The 18,642-nt window shown below is 45.1% G+C and overlaps 1 protein-coding gene and 2 non-coding genes across 14 annotated transcripts in view; all 3 read left to right on the top strand.

The window, feature by feature from the left end:
- PUM1 (pumilio RNA binding family member 1) overlaps positions 1–17,104 on the top strand; it is a 138,780-nt gene extending 121,676 nt beyond the window's left edge. For 9 of the 12 annotated variants that reach the window (XM_044914449.1, XM_044914458.1, XM_044914457.1 and 6 more), the window contains 6 exons: positions 417–551; positions 3,927–4,064; positions 6,270–6,395; positions 7,997–8,118; positions 13,160–13,352; positions 16,552–17,104. In XM_044914449.1, the coding sequence (XP_044770384.1) occupies positions 417–551; positions 3,927–4,064; positions 6,270–6,395; positions 7,997–8,118; positions 13,160–13,352; positions 16,552–16,683 (846 nt within the window). In that variant the 3' untranslated portion in view covers positions 16,684–17,104. The remainder of the gene's footprint in view (positions 1–416; positions 552–3,926; positions 4,065–6,269; positions 6,396–7,996; positions 8,119–13,159; positions 13,353–16,551) is intronic. The other 3 variants (XM_044914452.1, XM_044914451.1, XM_044914453.1) reach the window with 1 other exon arrangement.
- Positions 1,434–1,518, top strand: LOC123324750. The gene has a single exon (XR_006540016.1). It is a non-coding gene; the product is annotated as a small nucleolar RNA SNORD103/SNORD85 (small nucleolar RNA).
- Positions 14,180–14,264, top strand: LOC123324749. Its single transcript, XR_006540015.1, has one exon. It is a non-coding gene; the product is annotated as a small nucleolar RNA SNORD103/SNORD85 (small nucleolar RNA).
- Positions 17,105–18,642: the final 1,538 nt, after the last annotated feature.

Here is an 18,642-nt window from a genome sequence, read left to right as displayed (position 1 = left end):
GGAAGTCCTTGAATCTTTCCCATACACTTCCTAAGGTTCCAGTAAACAGTGTCTCCCACATGTATTACTATTTTTAGAATAAATGTAAGTGCTCTTATAGTTAATGGGAATATAGGTTCATAGTATTAGTGAATTAATGGCAGCTTTGAGGAATTAGCAGATAAGTAGTGAAACTGCTGCTGTTGGGTATGTGAGAAGTTTTTCAACATTAAAATGGGTTCTTCATAATCAGGCTGAGAACTCTTGGCTTGAAAAAACAAAGAGTTTTTGAACAAAAAAGTTTAGTTAATTAATCATAGGGTGACAGGGTTAAAAGAGGTTATGCCAGTGGTTGATACAGAATAATGGATGCTTTGCTTTCTCTGGTTTCTTTCCTTCTACCTAAGTAATGGTGTTCACCCACACATTATGTCTAGTTTGGCAGCCTTGAACAGAAGCTGGCTTTGGCAGAACGGATTCGAGGCCATGTCCTGTCACTGGCCCTGCAGATGTATGGCTGCCGTGTTATCCAGAAAGCTCTTGAATTTATTCCCTCAGACCAGCAGGTAATTGTAAGTTTCCCCTTTAACTTTTCTCTTGGTGTTCGATGTTTCTCCATGGTACATGTAGTGAGCCCTGTAAATTTGTCAGTCTTTAGTTTTCTTGTACAGTTGTGTGTGTGTTTTTTTTTGGTGCTTGTGGCTGCCTTCCTGTGCATGGCAAGCATGAACTGTGCAATTAATCGTGTAAATTTACAATAGATCCGGTGTCTTATGTTAAAGCCATTGGTTTCAAACACTCCTCTCATTGACCAGTTTAGTAGGCGCAATTTTACAGGTGGGTATTTTGTTTGACAAGAATTAAAGCAGGTTAAAATGCTAGAACTGACCACTCCAACAAATCAAACTTAGATGATCTAGCCCACCTACAATTTTCCTTCACTTCTTCCTTATTCATTCGTCCTCCCCTACCCTTCACTGAGAGAGTGCCTGCCCGGTGCCTGGCCTGGTGCCCACTTTGTGCCAGGCACCAGCGTAGACACGACGCAGATTGGTCCCTGCCCACAGAGCACCGGGGGAGGGGGGAAGAGCAGTGGAAAGGGCTGGTGAGCACGTGAGAGCCCATGCTCGCGGCTTCGTGGGAGGCTCTGCGGGAGGGAAGTCCAGGCTGAGGACGAGTGAGGAGAACAGGGACGGAAATCTGAACTGTTAGGTGCTGTGTGTGGGGCTGACAGCGAGAGCCGCCCATGGCTTCTGGAACAGTCGCAGAGCCGGTCCAGCCAGCCCCGCGCAGCCCCCCTGGGCTCGGGAAGCAAGACACACCCACGGGCAGGCCCGCTGCAGCTGTGTTTGTGCTGGGCAGGGCCGCGAGCCCCAGCTGCTCCTGACCTGAAGCCCAGCCTTTGGGCTCTGGACTCCCTCGGCCCTTGTCATGGGAGAGGTTGGCCGCCACGGTCTGGCGATGATGAGCCACTTGCCCTCACTGAGAACAAAGTTCGGTAATGAGAATCTTTGTTACGGACTCCAGTTCTGAGCCAGACGAGGGCCCCCTCCTTCACCCCCGCCTCCAGTTGGGAACACAGCACGACACAGCGAAACACTGCAGTGCTGGTGGCGGTGGCGGTGGAAGGCTGGGGGAGTCCAGAGTCCTTCCAGCCGTGAGGCTCGCGGATGCGCGGGTCAGGACGCTGCGGAAGGCCGAGGCCGCGTCGGAGACCGTGGCGTTTGTGCAGCGCTCAGCACTGCAGGTGCGGCGGTGATGACGCGGTGTTGTATGTGAGGAGCTAGGAGCAGGGCAGAGCTGCTACTCTTTTTTTTTTTCCTAATGTTCAGATCATTATCAGTTTTAATTTTCCGTGCAATTTTCATGGATGAAAACTTCATGGTTGAATTTTTCCTCTTAAATTTTCTCGTTTCTTTTGAACATGGAAGTTTCTTACTCTTTTTTTTTTTTTTTTTTTTTTTTTTTTTTTACTATAATGCTCACTTGCTCAGAGAAAGCAGGAAGAATGTTACAGTTTCTCAGTCTTTGCCCTCTTATGACTGTGATAAATTGTTGATTTAGTCTCCATCTTTTCAGATTTTACTGTTTTCTCTTTTCTGATTGGATGGCTACACTGTAGTAGTTTTTCACTTCCTTTCTCGCTCCCCCTCGTTGTGCTTTTCTATCCTATATTTCTGTGTGTTCTTTTCTGGTCTGGTTTCTTTGTCTACCTTGTTCTGGGCCTGGTATGATTCTTCCTCTTGTGGGTAGTTTACTGTTTTCTAGATGGAAGTTTATTATTTTAGGTGAAATTAACTCCTCTCCAGTGGAGTTTTTACCTCTTTGGGCTCCAGAACATATGCAAGGAAGCCACCTCCCCTTTATTTTGATTAAAAGTGTTCCAGTCTTTCTCTTTATATATACTATCATTCTCCACTTACCATTCCGATAATTATATTTCCAGAATAAATGTTCTTCCTAACATTTGATTAATTGCTTTAGGAAACTTTCCTGAGTCTGTTGCCGTTGGCTTGTTTAGTCCCTGGCATTGTAATCTTGAATTTCTTTAATGGGATAATCTCTTAGTTGCTTTGACATATTCCACATCTCAGAGATTTATGACATTGTTCTCATAAACGTCACCATTATGGAGTGGCTTGTAGTTTCCACCATAAATACATACTCAGCATAAGGGAACAAATAGACAGACATTGGATACAGCAAGGAGATTGGGCAGCAGGTGCCAGAGCCCAGCCATGGTGCAGGTATTCAGATTTAAGGAAGGGATCTCAACATCTCTTCCTGTACCCTTGTCACCTCCACTCATTCCCTACGTGCACATACTCGCTCACACTCTGAATCTCCCACAACTCCAGTGTCTAGTCTTCTGTATTCGCTGAGTTTCTCGTACACACACATGCCTCAAGCACTTGCCCAACTCCACATCTGGTCTTCTGTATTCCCTGAGAGTACTGTTCCTGCTGTCCTTGCTGTCACTGGCCTGGTGGAAAGATCACGTTGGAGTTCCAGACCTGGGTTAGAATTCTGGGTCAGTCGCTATCTACAGTCTTGATCATGTTGGTTACTTACTCCCTCTCTCAGTCACCTCCCTCATCCATGTGGGTGGAGGGTGTGTACAGGGTAATATATAGCTGGCTGACAGGTGCTTTACTGACCCACATTGTTTTACCACACAGGGACCAGATTGCTTGGGTTTGAATCTTGGCAGTGTAGGTCTGTGATTTTAGCAAGTCAGATAATTTGTCTGTGCCTTGGTTTCCTCATCTATAATAGTGTCCAGTGCATAGGATTATTATGAGGATTCACTGAGTCATAACATGTTAAGCACTTACAGATATGCCTAGCCTATCGTAAGCTGTAGATTGACTCTTCTCATTATTAATAACATGTACCTTACAGGGTTGTCATGTTAGAACATGATAGATTATACGTGAAATTCTCTAAGACAGTGTATGTCATACAGGTTTCTATAGATGTCTACATTTTTAAAAAATCTGAGGTCTTTTGCAAGTTAGAGAACTTTTTTTTTAAAGATTTTATTTTCTGACAGAGACACAGCGAGAGAGGGAACACAAGCAGGGGGAGTGGGAGAGGGAGAAGCAGACTCCCCAGTGAGCAGGGAGCCCGATGCGGGGCTCGATCCCAGGACCCTGGGATCAGGACCTGAGCCGAAGGCAGACGCTTAATGACTGAGCCACCCAGGGGCCCCGGGAACTTTTTTTAAAGATGGGTTGCTGTTACAGGAAATTTGCTAATCCATGGAAACCCTGCAGTCCTCACTTGGTGCTGCTGTGTTGTTGTCATGGTGCCACGGCAGTGTGCTCCCACTTCATCATCATAGATTCCCTGCCTCGTGCTTTGTGTTGGGTAAGGAGACTGTTCATTTTCCAGGTGTTTGGCTTGCTGTGATTCTGGTGGTGCTTTCTTTCCTTGTCTCCTAATAGAACGAGATGGTTCGGGAGCTAGACGGCCACGTCCTGAAGTGTGTGAAAGACCAGAATGGTAATCATGTGGTTCAGAAATGCATCGAATGTGTGCAGCCCCAGTCTTTGCAGTTTATCATTGATGCGTTTAAGGGGCAGGTAAGTGACTTAAGAAAGAAACAAAGGAAACAAGTGTTTGGGTGTTTCCACCGTGAGCAGAGAACAGGGTAGCATTTGTGGGGTGTCCCCACGTGGCCACACCACCAGAGATAGCTTCTAGTTTCTCCTATTTACCTGTATGTCGTAAGAGCCTCTATGCTCTTAGCACCAGCTTCCAAGCAGAGCTGATATTTTCTTAGACCATTTTCCCAGAACTGCCCCTTAATTAGCTATTATCATTAATTTCTCTTTCCTAAAATATCGTCCTCACACCCTCCTAAGCTATGTGGAACAAAGAGAGTAAAACACACACCTCCTTCTTGGGTCTGTGAAATTGTTTTTTGATACCAAGTAGATTTTTAGGTGCAGTCACGTGTACTGCTAAGCCTAGATTGAAATGGGATTTTAGAGTTGTTTAGGCTTTGGGGTTTGCTCAATTATGGCAAGCAGTGAGGAGATTGCAGGCGTTAACTTAGGGGGTTGTTTGGGTTTTCTGAGTTAATGAAAAAAAAAGTGGATCTTTAAGATCTTACATTTATCAAAATAGACAACAAGGAAAGTAAAAGGATTAAACTGCCCAAGAGGAGAGAATACTTTCAAGACTAAATCACCAAAAACTAGTAACGAACATATAAAGAACTCCTGTAAATCAAAAAGTAGAGTACAAATTAGTGCAAAAATGACCACAAGCACTAACAGACAAAAGAAACACAAATTGCCAGTAGACATAAGACAAAATAATTCCATTAGTAATCAGGAAGATGCATAATAAGGGCACAGATTATAGACCACTGTTTCCCCACTGGTCGGCCGCTGTGTCCTGGCAATATTGTGGGATCCGGTCACTATTGGTGGGAATAGACATTAGCACAGCCGTTTGGAAAATCATTTTGCATCATCTTTCAAAGTCTAACATTTATATTTCCTGTGACCCAGCATTCCTAGCCTAGGTGTGTATCTGGTGGAACATCTACACGTGGGTACTAGGAGACATATTTCGACATGTTGAAAGCAGCCTTATTCTCCTAGGAAAGACTAACTAATCTAGATGTCGGTCAGCAGAGGGTTAGAAATTAAAGTAACAAACTCAGGTACTTGCCCAGCAGAAGCTCCACAGTATAAGTAAATACTTGAAACATAACATTGAGTGAAATAAGTTAATTCGTTATAGACTGCGAGTTTTTAGCATTTTTATAAAATGGGGAAGAACCGTACTTTATACTGTGGAAGTACACTGTTGTACACATACAACTACACATAAAAAACTACATAAAAAGCACTTAGTGTGCTGACACTTGGTCAATATCTAGCAAGTGTGAGCTGTTGTTACTGTTCTTATTATTCCTATGATTATTCTTTTTTTTTAAGATTTATTTATTTATTTGAGAGAGAGAGCAAGTAAGTGCACGGGGGAGGGGCAGGGGGAGACAATCTTCAAGCAGACCCATGAGATCATGACCTGAGCTGAAACCAAGAGTCGGACGCTCAACCGAATGAGCCACCCAGGTGCCCCCTGTGATTACTCTTAATAACAGACTTGAGGTGCAGGTTATTCCATGTCATTCTTGCTAGGAAGACCAGAACTGAGATTGGGTGGTCCAGAGCTAAAGCCCATGTGCTTATCTTCTCCAGACCCAAGAAAAGAGGAAGCTTTTCTTATTGCTGGAAAACACCCTAATTAAATTTAGAAGATTGCAGCACGGTTAGGTGAAAGCATTTAGGATTTGATTCCAGCCATTTCTTTTTCTATTTTTAACCCTGTTCTTCGACACTGTGGACTCTTAACTGTGTTTTTTATGACCTTGAATAATTCTCTGTTGGTTCTAGGCTTCTTGGAAAAGTCCTTTTCAGGTCTGAATTTATGTACATCTCTAAATTCTTAGTATAGTTATGAAACGGGTTTACACATACGCATACATACACACCTTGTTCTTTGTAGAGAGAACTCAAATGTGCCATATTTATAATTTGGGCTTTTGAGTCAGACTAGGACATAATATCCTGGCTTTGTCAGTGTCTGTATGACTGCAAGCACACTGTAGAAACTTCTAGGAGCTTCAGAGTTCTCTTCCGTATGCTGAGAATACTCATCACTCACTCTCTCTCTGAGTCTTTGGGAAGATGAATAATGTGTATGAACGACACCGAGGCATGGAAAGTGGCAGCTGTCATTTTTGGCTTTGTTGTTTGTGTTGTCTGCCCTAGGTCTTTGCTTTGTCCACACATCCTTACGGCTGCCGAGTGATTCAGAGGATCCTGGAGCACTGTCTCCCTGACCAGACACTCCCTATCCTAGAGGAGCTTCACCAGCACACAGAGCAGCTTGTACAGGTAGTGGAGTTGCGAGTAGAGTAACCGCAAACACTGTGGGCTCGTGCAGGCCCAGAGCTTGTGTGTTTTCTCAGCACAGGTGTCCGTTCCCGAAGAGTTCGTGTTCATGTGTTTAAAATGCCCACTGAAGCTTTGGGGCAAGTTCTCGTTTCTACCATCCTGGTTTGTGCTTTCTGAATACAGGTGATGAAGGGAGCCCCGGCCTTGGAGGGAAATGCGCTGCCTGCCAGCCTTCTGTCCCTCTGTCGTAGCCTGGCCAGCCACATCCCCTCAGGCGGGCCACTTCATCTCTCTGGGTCTCAACTTCATCATTTCAAATGAACTTAGTGGATTAGGTGACTTCTTTTAGCTTTGATACTTTCTTTTGCTTCTGCCACTAAAAATTTCTCCCCCATCACAGTAACCAGTAGAATACTTTCTATGTGTAGTATTTTTGTACCGAAGCAGCATTTTTGTTGGAGTTTGTGGTTTGTTTGGGGGGATGTGTGAGGTTATAAGTGTATTAAATCCTCATTGTAGAAAAAAATTGGAAGTGCAGAAAGCAGCAACAAAAGAAATCATCCATAATCCTACCATCCAGAAGCAAACACATTTGGCCTTTGCACTTGTTTTTATTTATTTATTTTTTTTATGATTTTTTATTTATTTGAGAGAGAGAATAAGAGAGAGAGAGCACATGAGAAGGGGGAGGGTCAGAGGGAGAAGCAGACTCCCTGCCGAGCAGGGAGCCCGATGCGGGACTCAAACCCGGGACTCCAGGATCATGACCTGAGCCGAAGGCAGTCGCTTAACCAACTGAGCCACCCAGGCGCCCCTGCACTTGTTTTTAAAAATATTATTTGTACATTCTTAATTTTTCCCATCTTACAAATAAATACTTTTGCCTCCTTGTACACATTTATTCTCTCCAATACCTTTAACCTTAGATGAGTGAATATATCTATTGTATGCTTGTGATGTTATTTAATTAGGTATTGTCTGTTTTGTTGGACATAAACAGTGTTTCCCATTTTTCTTAGAGATAAACTTCTGTTTGAGAGAAAAATAGCTCTTTTTTTTTTTTTTTAAAAGATTTTATTTATTTGTCAGAGAGAGAGCACAAGCAGGGGGAGCGGCAGAGGGAGCAGCAGACTCCCCACTGAGCAGAGAGCCTGACACGGGGCTCGATCCCAGGACCCTGGGATCATGACCTGAGCCGAAGGCAGACGCTTAACCGACTGAGCCACCCAGGTGTCCCAGAAAAATAGCTCTTTATTCCCACCTGCGCCTTCCTTTCTTTGTTTCTTTGTTGTTGTTGTTGTTGTTTTTAAACGAGAGGAGGCCTACTCTTTTGTGTCTAGTAGCTTATGAAGTAAGAGCCCAAAAAAGACCTTTGGGCATAAATATAGAGAGAAATATTCCATCATCTGGTAATATGTTCCTTTTTTGTAACCACAGGGAAAAATTATCACTCCCTATCCAATTCTTAAGTGTTCATTAGTATTCAGGTAAGCCATCGTGGTGCTATAGGAAGGTAGGTAGGTGCTGATTAGATGTAAGGATTTAGGTAATCCACAGAACTCATTTTTACATAAATTTTATTTCTGTTGTTTCTCAAATAGGATCAATATGGAAATTATGTAATCCAGCATGTATTGGAGCACGGTCGTCCTGAGGATAAAAGTAAAATTGTAGCAGAAATCCGAGGCAATGTACTTGTATTGAGTCAGCACAAATTTGCAAGGTGCGTGCTTTGAATCACATGGACTCCATTTTCCAGAAAAGATGATGAAATAGTATTTCAAGTCTAGAGAGAAAGAATTTTCATTCTCTTTTTTTAAATGTTTATTTTTCTCAAAGTATACACAGCTTAAAAAGTCAAATGGTTCTACTATAAAGTATAAAATAGAGCAGGTCCCTTAATGCCTCCTCACTCCCCACTTTGAAATCTGGGGATTATGTTTCTGAAGAACTTAAATCTTATACTTTGGTGAACTGGACATTTTATTCACTTTATTTGTTCGCAATTGTGAGGTGTTCTTTACTCAGTTTCCTCTCTGGTGCCAAAATTAGCGTGCCATCTCTACGTATACAGTATTCTTAGAGTCTCTTTTCCAGTCTTTGTATTGTGCCAGCTCAAGAATAAAATGCACTAGTTATCTCCAGATTTGGAAAGATGTTTTAGGTGACTTATGATTATTAGCAGTGGTTGGAGAAGAAATTGATGGCCTTTCCAAGGGATTAGCGGTATGGTCTTTCTAAGTGGAATGTGTGTACCCTATAGCACACAATATAGTAATTTGTATTTTGGGAATATTTTTCTTATTCCCAAATAAGAATTCTTAGAATAGATTGCAAAGCAGGTATGACTCTATGGCCTTGATTGTTCATCTCTAAGTTTTGAAATTTTGTAACATTGCAGCATGGAAAAGAGAGAAAAGAAATAAAAATGTAGATAATAATAACTCATAGATCCATGAATAAAATAAAAACTCATAGATCCATAAATTAAAAAAAATAAAATAAAAACTCATAGATCCAGCGTCTCAGTAGCCTGACCACATCAGGGTCTCTGTGACCTTTGTATTGTCTTTTTTTTGACATTTGGCAGGACCAGGGAAGTAGGGGCAGAATCTCTTAGAATTCTTCCTTGGGTCACTGTCCTCTGTTTACTTTTTTTTTTCCAGTGTATTTAATATCTCATTCTTAGATGTAAGTATTAATATTACAATAGACTTGTGGTCCGGTAATGACTGAGTAGCTACTTTGGGCCTAATCCTCCCACAGATAACTATAAATTGTGTACAAAATGCCAAAAACCTTCCTGAAGGCATTAAGCCATTAAGAGAGTGGCCAAGAGTAGGTAGATATCAGAAGGGGTTGGGGGACGGGAGGCTTGTTGATACTTGGAAGGAGGTAATTGCATTGGGGAAATCTCCCTGTCCCTCTCCGCCTCCCCTTTTGATTTTTCTTTTTGTATTGAGTTGTATTGAGATATAATTGACGAATGACATTATGTAAATTTGACGTGTGTAATACGTTGGTTTGATATATTTATATATTGCAGTATGATGACTACAGTAGCATTAGCTAACACCTTTATCATGTCATTATTACTTCTTTTTTATGTTGAGAACACTGTTAAGATCTAGTCTCTCTCTTTTTTTTTAAAGATTTTATTTATTTGACAGAGAGAGACACAGCGAGAGAGGGAACACAAGCAGGGGGAGTGGGAGAGGGAGAAGCAGGCTCCCCGCAGAGCAGGGAGCCCGATGTGGGACTCGATCCCAGGACCCCGGGATCATGACCTGAGCCGAAGGCAGTCGCTCAACCGACTGAGCCACCCAGGTGCCCAAGATCTAGTCTCTTAATGACTTTTTATAATGATAGGAAACTTCCCAGTTTTAATCGGCTTTTAGCCTGTAGGCAGTTCCCATTCTGCTCCATGCTGGGCTTCTAAAGTTGGGATAAAAAAATCTCCAGTGTTCCCAGAAGGCAGAGTTAGGGACAGCCATGTCAATGAGAGTGACAAAGCGACAGGGCAGAAATCCTGGAAAGGAAGAGAAGGCGGGGTGGGGGGGCCACGGAGGCCCACATTTAAACTTCCCAAAAATCTGCTTGACTCCTGAACCACATTTGCATAGGGCGAACTTGAGGCAGCCCAGCTAAGGGTGAAAGAACAGATTCCTCTTGCAGGGGAGGTTTGCAGTTTGAGTTCAGCCAAGTTACTTGCACTGAATAAAGGAGTGGGGGAAGTAATATCCTTGGGGGAATGTAACAGAACTCAGTTTCTGTTGTGTATCATTCATTATGTCTAGAAAGCAGGAAAATGTAATATGGCCTATAGTCAAAAAAAAAAAAAAGAAAAAAACAGAAAAAACCCCAGCTAGTTCCAGACCTCCCTGATATTGGAGTTAGCAGAGAATGATTATAAAGCACCTATTTTAATTATAGTCAAAGATGTAAAGGAAGATATGATCATAATGAATGAAAAGATGTTAGTAGAGAATTAGAAGCTTTATTATAAAAAGAATAAAATGGAAATTCTAGAATAGAAAAATAAGTCCTCTGAAATAGAATTCGCTGTGTGGCCTTAACAACAGCAGATTAGAGATAACACAAGAAAGAGCTGATACATTTGGACATAGATCAATAGAAATAAAATAGATTAGTGACTTACAGTTTTGATGGTGACCCAAAATAAAAAGTAAAAGTTTCATTGACTTTGCACACACACACACACACACACGCATACACGTGTAACTGAAACTGTGTTGTCCATGATTAATTCTGATACTGTTCTGTTTCATTTTTTTTTTTTAAAAGAAAAAGCTGGTCACAAATTACTAAGTTGATCTCACCACCCACAAATGGGCTGGGAACTGTAGTTTCAGAATGCCTAGAATAAACTTTAAAGACTGCAACACTCTCGATCATGTATTAAGGTGGAAGTCTTTGGCCAAGTGGGATCCCATGGTGGTAGCTGATTTACCTGCTTGCTTTCTTGGAAGACAGGTCAGTGTTGAGGATTGAGTCCTGTACACAGAAGAATGAGTGTCCTGTCCCCAATCCAGTTTAGTAGGATGTCCTGACTAGTTTCTAGGGGAAGCAGGCCTGGAGTGGATGAAGGTACAATCCAGCCAAGCAGTCCTGAAAATTGATGAATTCTTTGCCTGAACATTTGGAGATCATGACAGGCTTTGTCCTCTCTGAACGGGATCAGTAATATCTTAAGTCCCTTTTCTGCTAAGGGAGAAGCCGATGGCTATTAGGAGATTCACTTCCACAGTGCTACACTTTGAGCTCACACTAGAACAGTACTGTATAGTAGTTAGATAGTGCTGTAGAAGGAAGGTGGGGAAAGAAGTTTTTCTACGATGCTATGTCAAAGGGAGAGGCTGTTGTCTTAATTAGACTTGATTGATTAGGTCACCAGACTTGACAGACACTGTATTTTTTTTTTTTAAGATTTTATTTATTTGACAGAGAGAGAGAGACAGAGAGAGAGGGAACACAAGCAGGGGGAGTGGGAGAAGGAGAAGCAGGCTTCCCGCTGAGCAGGGAGCCCGAGGTGGGGCTTGATTCCAGGACCCTGGGATCATGACCTGAGCTGAAGGCAGATGCTTAACGACTGAGCCACCCCGGCACCCCAGACACTGTGTATCTTAAAGTTTGAAGAAATGACTGGTAGGATGGTATTTTTTAAAATTTTATTAAGAATTTTGTTTTCTTTTCCTTCTTCCTTCCTATTTATTTATTTATTTATTTATTTGAGAGAGAGAAAGAGAAAGCATGCACGCACTGGGATGGGGAGGAGCAGAGGGAGAGGGAGAATCCCAAGCAGACTCCATGCCGAGCGCAGGGCCCGATCCCACGACCCCCAAGATCACAACCTGAGCTGAAACCAAGAGCTGGACGCCCAACCAACTGAGCCACCCAGGCTCCCTGAGAATTTTGTTTTCCAAATAAAAGCTCAGTGTGCACAGTGAGCTAATACTGAGAGCTCTGTGGAACAGCATCCTCTTACAGTGTAAGAACTTGTGGAGGAGGGAATTATTCTGGTGATAGTTCCTGGACTATTCAAATATCCGGAGGGCTGGCCTCTGGAAGGAGTAAGAGTCCCTGCATTAAGGTGCTCCTGACATAGGTATACATGTCCTTTTTCAGTCCCTGAAGGCAAAATTAAGACGAATGGGTGAAATTTGAGGGGAGAGCATGTTTTGCTTCAGTATGTAGAGAAGACTGTTTCATAGCCCTTCGCCCATGTGGTAGGTTGCCCTAGAAAGTAATTACTTCCGGATGATGAGAAATTCCCAAGCAGACGCTAAGTGGCCATCTTTCAGGACTGTCACAGAAGAGCTTCCTGCATTAGCTAGGTCTGGACTCTTAAGTTCCTTTTCTCTGTGAGAGTTCTGTGACCCACAGCAGCTCTTCCCCCAGTCACAAACTCTGTGCGAAGCCCTCAGCTGCACACTGACCCAGCAGATGCCCTCCTTGCCAGCTCCAGTGATACAGAGAATACATATTATTCTTGGACATCACACAACCTCCTCATACCCACGGAGCCACAGGTGCATAGTGGTGTCGGACTTAATCACTCCGAGATGGTAAAGACCCATTAGCACAGCCGTGTGTAATTAAATCGCCCTCTCTGGCCCCCCTGGATTTAGTGTAGCCACAGTCCTGTCTTCCTTTCCCAAGGCGATGTATTTGAGAAGTGCTCAGAAATGCCAGCAGGCCCGTAGGGTGGTTCTTGTTCTTAGACTCTGAAGAGGCAGCAGCAGGCTGCTGAATGAGTGCTGTGGTTCCTGCTTACACCCTCCTTGACTGAGCGTGCAGGGCCTCCTCTCCTGGGGGCCGCTCTTTGTGGTGGGCACTAGAGATAGAGACATAAGGAAGGCTTGTTCCTGACCTCCGTACACTTAGAAAGGAGAGGATTCATGGATTTTGGTTGTGTGTTGAAATTATAATCATTAACAAGTGCGGCTATTAAGCTGTCACGTGAGCCTCATATGTGAGTCCCTTCGCTTACCTGGGTTTGTTACCCTCACCTGTGAGAAGGTTGGGCCTGCTCTTCCCCCGAGACCTGGTGTCAGCCACGGTTCACATTGGCAGCCACAGATGGCAAAGGGGGAGACTCATAGAGCCAGACAGTTGGTGAATTGATCTTCCAAAAATGTCAGGCTCTCTTTTGCTGCTGACTGTGAGTCAGGACAGAGACCAAACAAACACAGCCTAACAAGGTCTTTGTTCTAAGAGTTGTCCCTGGATTTGTCTCATTACAGCAATGTTGTGGAGAAGTGTGTCACTCATGCCTCCCGTACGGAGCGTGCTGTGCTTATCGATGAGGTATGCACCATGAATGACGGTCCCCACAGTGCCTTATACACCATGATGAAGGACCAGTATGCCAACTATGTGGTCCAGAAGATGATCGATGTGGCAGAGCCAGCCCAGCGGAAGATCGTCATGCATAAGGTAGGCCAGGTTGGGCAGATCTCACTTAGAAAGGGTGCAAGGCCTGAGGTTCTTGACATTTCTGAAATGCAAATGAAGGTAGACAGCTTGCTTCTTTTTGTGGAGTTTGTCGCTGGACTAGGTCTCATGCTGTGCTCCCTTTTATCTAGAGTGGCCATTGTCTTCATGTTTTAGTAGCTCACTGGTGTGAAAGAGTCTTAAACTCCGGTCTTTGTGGGGGATTTCCGTCTGCTCCTCAGGGCAGGCTTCTGCCCCTCTGCTCCTGGGAGGCCAGCTCTCAGTCCCGCAAATCAGCCTGCTTGCCTTATTTCCTTTCCTCTTTCCTCTCATTCATCCCCCCCGCCTCCCCACTTTCACCGAGAGAGTGCCTGCCCGGTGCCTGGCCTGGTGCCTACTCTGTGCCAGGCACCAGCGCAGACACGACGCAGATCGGTCCTTGCCCACAGAGCACTGGGGTGGGGAAGAGCAGTGGAAAGGGCTGGTGAGCACGTGAGAGCCCGTGCTCACGGCTTTGCGGGAGGCTCTGCGGGAGGGAAGTCCAGGCTGAGGACGAGTGAGGAGAACAGGGACGGAAATCTGAACTGTTAGGTGCTGTGTGTGGGGCTGACAGCGAGAGCCGCCCATGGCTTCTGGAACAGTCGCAGAGCCGGTCCAGCCAGCCCCGCGCAGCCCCCCTGGGCTCGGGAAGCAAGACACACCCACGGGCAGGCCCGCTGCAGCTGTGTTTGTGCTGGGCAGGGCCGCGAGCCCCAGCTGCTCCTGACCTGAAGCCCAGCCTTTGGGCTCTGGACTCCCTCGGCCCTTGTCATGGGAGAGGTTGGCCACGGTCTGGCGATGATGAGCCACTTGCCCTCACTGAGAACAAAGTTCGGTAATGAGAATCTTTGTTACGGACTCCAGTTCTGAGCCAGACGAGGGCCCCCTCCTTCACCCCCGCCTCCAGTTGGGAACACAGCACGACACAGCGAAACACTGCAGTGCTGGTGGTGGTGGCGGTGGCGGTGGAAGGCTGGGGGAGTCCAGAGTCCTTCCAGCCGTGAGGCTCGCGGATGCGCGGGTCAGGGCGCTGCGGAAGGCCGAGGCCATGTCGGAGTCATATAGAAGTTTTCAGCCTGTCCATTCGTTCAGTCCTGCATTTGTCAAAGGCTCGTGTGCATCCTCAGAGCAAGCCCAGCAGTGAAAGCTGGAGAAACCGGAGAGCTGGAAGACTGGAGAGCAAGCCCTCCTTTCAGCAGGGCTCCGGTATCTGTGAATAGGGCAGTACCTTGACGGGTAGCTGAAGTCGTGCTGGGAACATATGGGGGAGGGCTGTGCGGGAATGTGTCAGGCTCTCTTCTAATGTGGGGGTACAGAGAAGGCTCCCCCAGAGAGTGACATTTGAATAAACCCCTGAGCCCTTCCAGGCAGAGGGAACGTGGTGCATGAAGGCTTAGGAGCAGGAGACAAGACCGTGTATTTGAAAAAGTCAGACGTGTTCAGTAGGGCAGGCCTGTGGTGCCAGGTCACATTTACGTTTCACATGATTGTCCTGGCTGATGAGTAACTTAGAGGAGGCCAGGCAGCAGGAGAGGAGGCAGTGAGGAGGCTGGATGGGTGGTTTTAAAGCCAAGAGGTGGTGATGGCTTTGGGATTGAAGACAAGTGGACAGAACAGGGCTTGGCAGTTGGCTGGTAGAGGGAGTGGAAAGAGGAGGAAGAGTCTCACGGATCCAAAAAACTGAGAGTTTTCCAGCTTTCACTGCTGGGCAGTGTCCTTTTCAGCAAGAGGAGACCGTGGAGCAGGTTGATTCCTTTCCACCTCCCACCAAATCAAGTAAAAAATGGAGTTCAATAACAGTGTGTGTGCTTGTGCACGAGGGTCGTTAGTTTCTTGCCTGGGAAAGGAGAGGGATCCAAGTTCAGCAGCTGGACTTAGTAGTCACCAGTCCCAGGGACAGAGAGGTGGAAGAATTGAATGTGAATGTCATTAATGTTTCTAAAAGGCGAGCCACCAAAAACCCAGGGGGTCCTGAACCTCCCGTTCTAATGCCAGAAACACCAGCCGTGTCTGTCGTCCTCACTGCTACCCAAATGAAAGTGTAGCATTATCGCATGTTCTTTTTACAGAGCTGTTGAGGCGAGTGCTCTGGGCCACCCAGCTCAGAATTGAACCCAGGGCTGTTAACGGTTCCCCACATGGGCTCGTAGGTGAGAACGTAGTAGCTGCTGTGGGTCTGTTCCTGTGGCGCAGCAGTGGTTTCTAGAGCTGCTCGAGACTTCCTTGCTTTGAGGACCTGGCCAACCAGACAAAAATAGTGGCCTGCATGGAGCTCTCGACGTGGAGAGCGTCCATGTACCCTGGTGTGGGTGTCCAGTGTGTGAGTGTGCAAGTGCGCATCAGGGTGGGGTAGCAGGTATGCACGGTCCTTCACTGTTGGTGGACCCGTCGGCGGCTAAGCCAGGGATTGTCGAGGTGGCGTGCTCCACGCCCTAGCCAGGGCACGTAGAAAGCTCCATGAGCTCCCGGCAGAGAAAGGGTGGCTCCAGTGAGGAAGCACCTCTCGTGTCTGGGGACTGGAGAACAGAAGAACACGAGCCGAACCTGGTGCAGGGGGTGAGGGGCCAGGCGGGCGCGGTGGGCAGAAGAGTCCTTGCTGCAGGACCCAGCGCCTGCACCCGAGTAGCCGTCCGGCCTTGGATGCGCCGCTTAGCCACCGTGCTTCAGGGTTCATCAGTAAAATGGGGACAATCACACCTGCCATACGGGGCTTCAGTGAACAGTACCCCGCCCACACTTGTCATTTTTACTGTTGTCAGTCGTTTTCTGGCATCCCCTGTGAACTGGACGACAGGGTCACATGGTGCGCTCAGGGTTCATGGTGCCCAGAAAGAACCCTCCCGCACTGCTGAGGGGAGCTGAGGTGCCTCGAGGGGGGCCAGCGAGGCTGAAAGCTCGCCCCGGAGGGTGCCATGCAGCGGCGGTGTGGTTGTCAGTGAGGACGCGCGTGTTCCGCGTCCTGACCCGGAAGTGGTCTGTGGCCAGCCGCCTCCCGAGCCCTCGTGCCCGTGCTCAGAATAGGAGCTCGTCCCAAGCGCGCTCAGCGTGGTCACTGTTCTCTGACCGAGAACCCGGGGGAGGTGTTGCCTCGCGGACTCGCGTGCACGCTTCGGGGCCTGGGAGCGGTGGGCGCAGAGTAACACACACTCTGCTTCCTCCCCAGATCCGGCCCCACATCGCCACTCTCCGCAAGTACACCTACGGCAAGCACATTTTGGCCAAGCTGGAGAAGTACTACATGAAGAATGGCGTTGACTTAGGGCCCATCTGCGGTCCCCCTAATGGTATTATCTGAGGCAGTCACCCTGTCCCCTCATTCCCACTGACCTCACTGGCCCACTGGCGAATCCAACCAGCAACCAGACATGTTCTAGTAGAGAAGCTGAAATGGGTAAATGGTTGCTCCAGGATTACCCGCTCCTCCAAAAAAAGGAATCAACTCCACAAGTGGAAAAGCCTTTGTAAATTTGTTTAATTTTATTACGCATAACATGTACTAATTATTTTTTTTAATTGACTAATTGCCCTGTTGTTTTACTGGTGTATAGGATACTTGTACATAGGTAACCAATGTACATGGGAGGCCACATATTTTGTTCAATGTTGTATCTATATTACACGTGTGGAAACTTTCAGGGTGGTTGGTTTAACAAAAAAAGTTAAAAAAAAAAAAGAAAAAAAGGTTTTTAACCCATTTTGCCTTGCCGGCAAGTTTTGCAAATAGCTCTTCCCCACCTCCTCATTTTAGTAAAAAACAAAAACAAACAAAAAAACCTCAGAAATTTGAATTTTGTTAAATGACCCTAAACTGGCATTTAACACTGTTTATAAAACATATATATATATATATATATATATATACATACATACATATATATATATAAAATGAAAATTGTTTTAGAATTGCAAAAGCTTCAGTTTATGACATTAAGTTTAGGAAACTTTGAAAAATTGCCTTTTTTGGAGACTATTATGCTGAAGAAGATGTGTAGTCTGTTTTGGGAGGAGGAGCTGTGAGCTCCTAGGCTGTCTTGTTTCAAGGCCGGGTGGGTGTATTTGTTTACTGCCTACTGGATTTTTGTCTGTTAACATTGAAAGGCAAAATCTGATTATTTAGCATGAGAAAAAAAAAATCCAACTCTGCTTTTGGTCTTGCTTCTATAAATATATAGTGTATACTTGGTGTAGACTTTGCATATATACAAATTTGTAGTATTTTCTTGTTTTGATGTCTAATCTGTATCTATAATGGACCCTAGTAGTCGAACATACTTTGGATTGTACAATTGTACATTTGTATACCTGTAATGTAAATGTGGAGAAGTTTGAATCAACATAAATGCGTTTTTTGGTAAGAAAAGAGAATTAGCCAGCCCTGTGCATTCAGTGTATATTCACACCTTTTATGGTCGTAGCATATAGTGTTGTATATTGTAAATTGTAATTTCAACCAGAAGTAAATTTTTTTTCTTTTGAAGGAATAAATGTTCTTTATACAGCCTAGTTAAATGTTTAAAAAGGAAAAAAATAGCTTGGTTTTATTTGTCACCTAGTCCCACAGTAGCAAGATCCTTTAAATGTTATTCAAGATGATTCAGTTCACACTAGTGTTTTTTTTAATCCTAAAAAAGTAATGTTTTGCTTATTTTGTGACAGTCATAAGGACGTGCAAAGTTCAGCCCCGCCCTAGCTTTCCTTACAATCAGAGCCCCCTCACCTTGTAAAGTGTGAATTGCCCTTCCTTTTTGTACAGAAGATGAACTGTATTTTGCATTTTGTCTACTTGTAAGTGAATGTAACATACTGTCAATTTTCCTTGTTTGAATATAGAATTGTAACACTACACGGTGTACATTTCCAGAGCCTTGTGTATATTTCCAATGAACTTTTTTGCAAGCACACTTGTAACCATATGTGTATAATTAACAAACCTGTGTATGCTTATGCCTGGGCAACTATTTTTTGTAACTCGTGTAGATTGTCTCTAAACAATGTGTGATCTTTATTTTGAAAAATACAGAACTTTGGAATCTGAGTTTGTGCTTCTGTGTTAACGCCTCCTCTCCCCCTTAACATTAGTGCCCCAGGACAGCCCATTCCTTCTTTATGCCTTTTTTCCTCCTTGTTTGGTTTCTGTTTGCAGGACGGTGGGAGTGGGATTGGAATATGGCTGGGGTGGCAGACTGATAGCTCTGGAGTGCATTTTGACCCAAAGATGTTGGCGTTAGCCTTTGTCGTGCTTTCAAAAGCAAGA

This window comes from Neomonachus schauinslandi, chromosome 4, assembly GCF_002201575.2.
Source record: "Neomonachus schauinslandi chromosome 4, ASM220157v2, whole genome shotgun sequence".
Lineage (NCBI taxonomy): Eukaryota > Metazoa > Chordata > Mammalia > Carnivora > Phocidae > Neomonachus > Neomonachus schauinslandi.
This window is presented reverse-complemented; position numbering and strand designations above follow the sequence as displayed.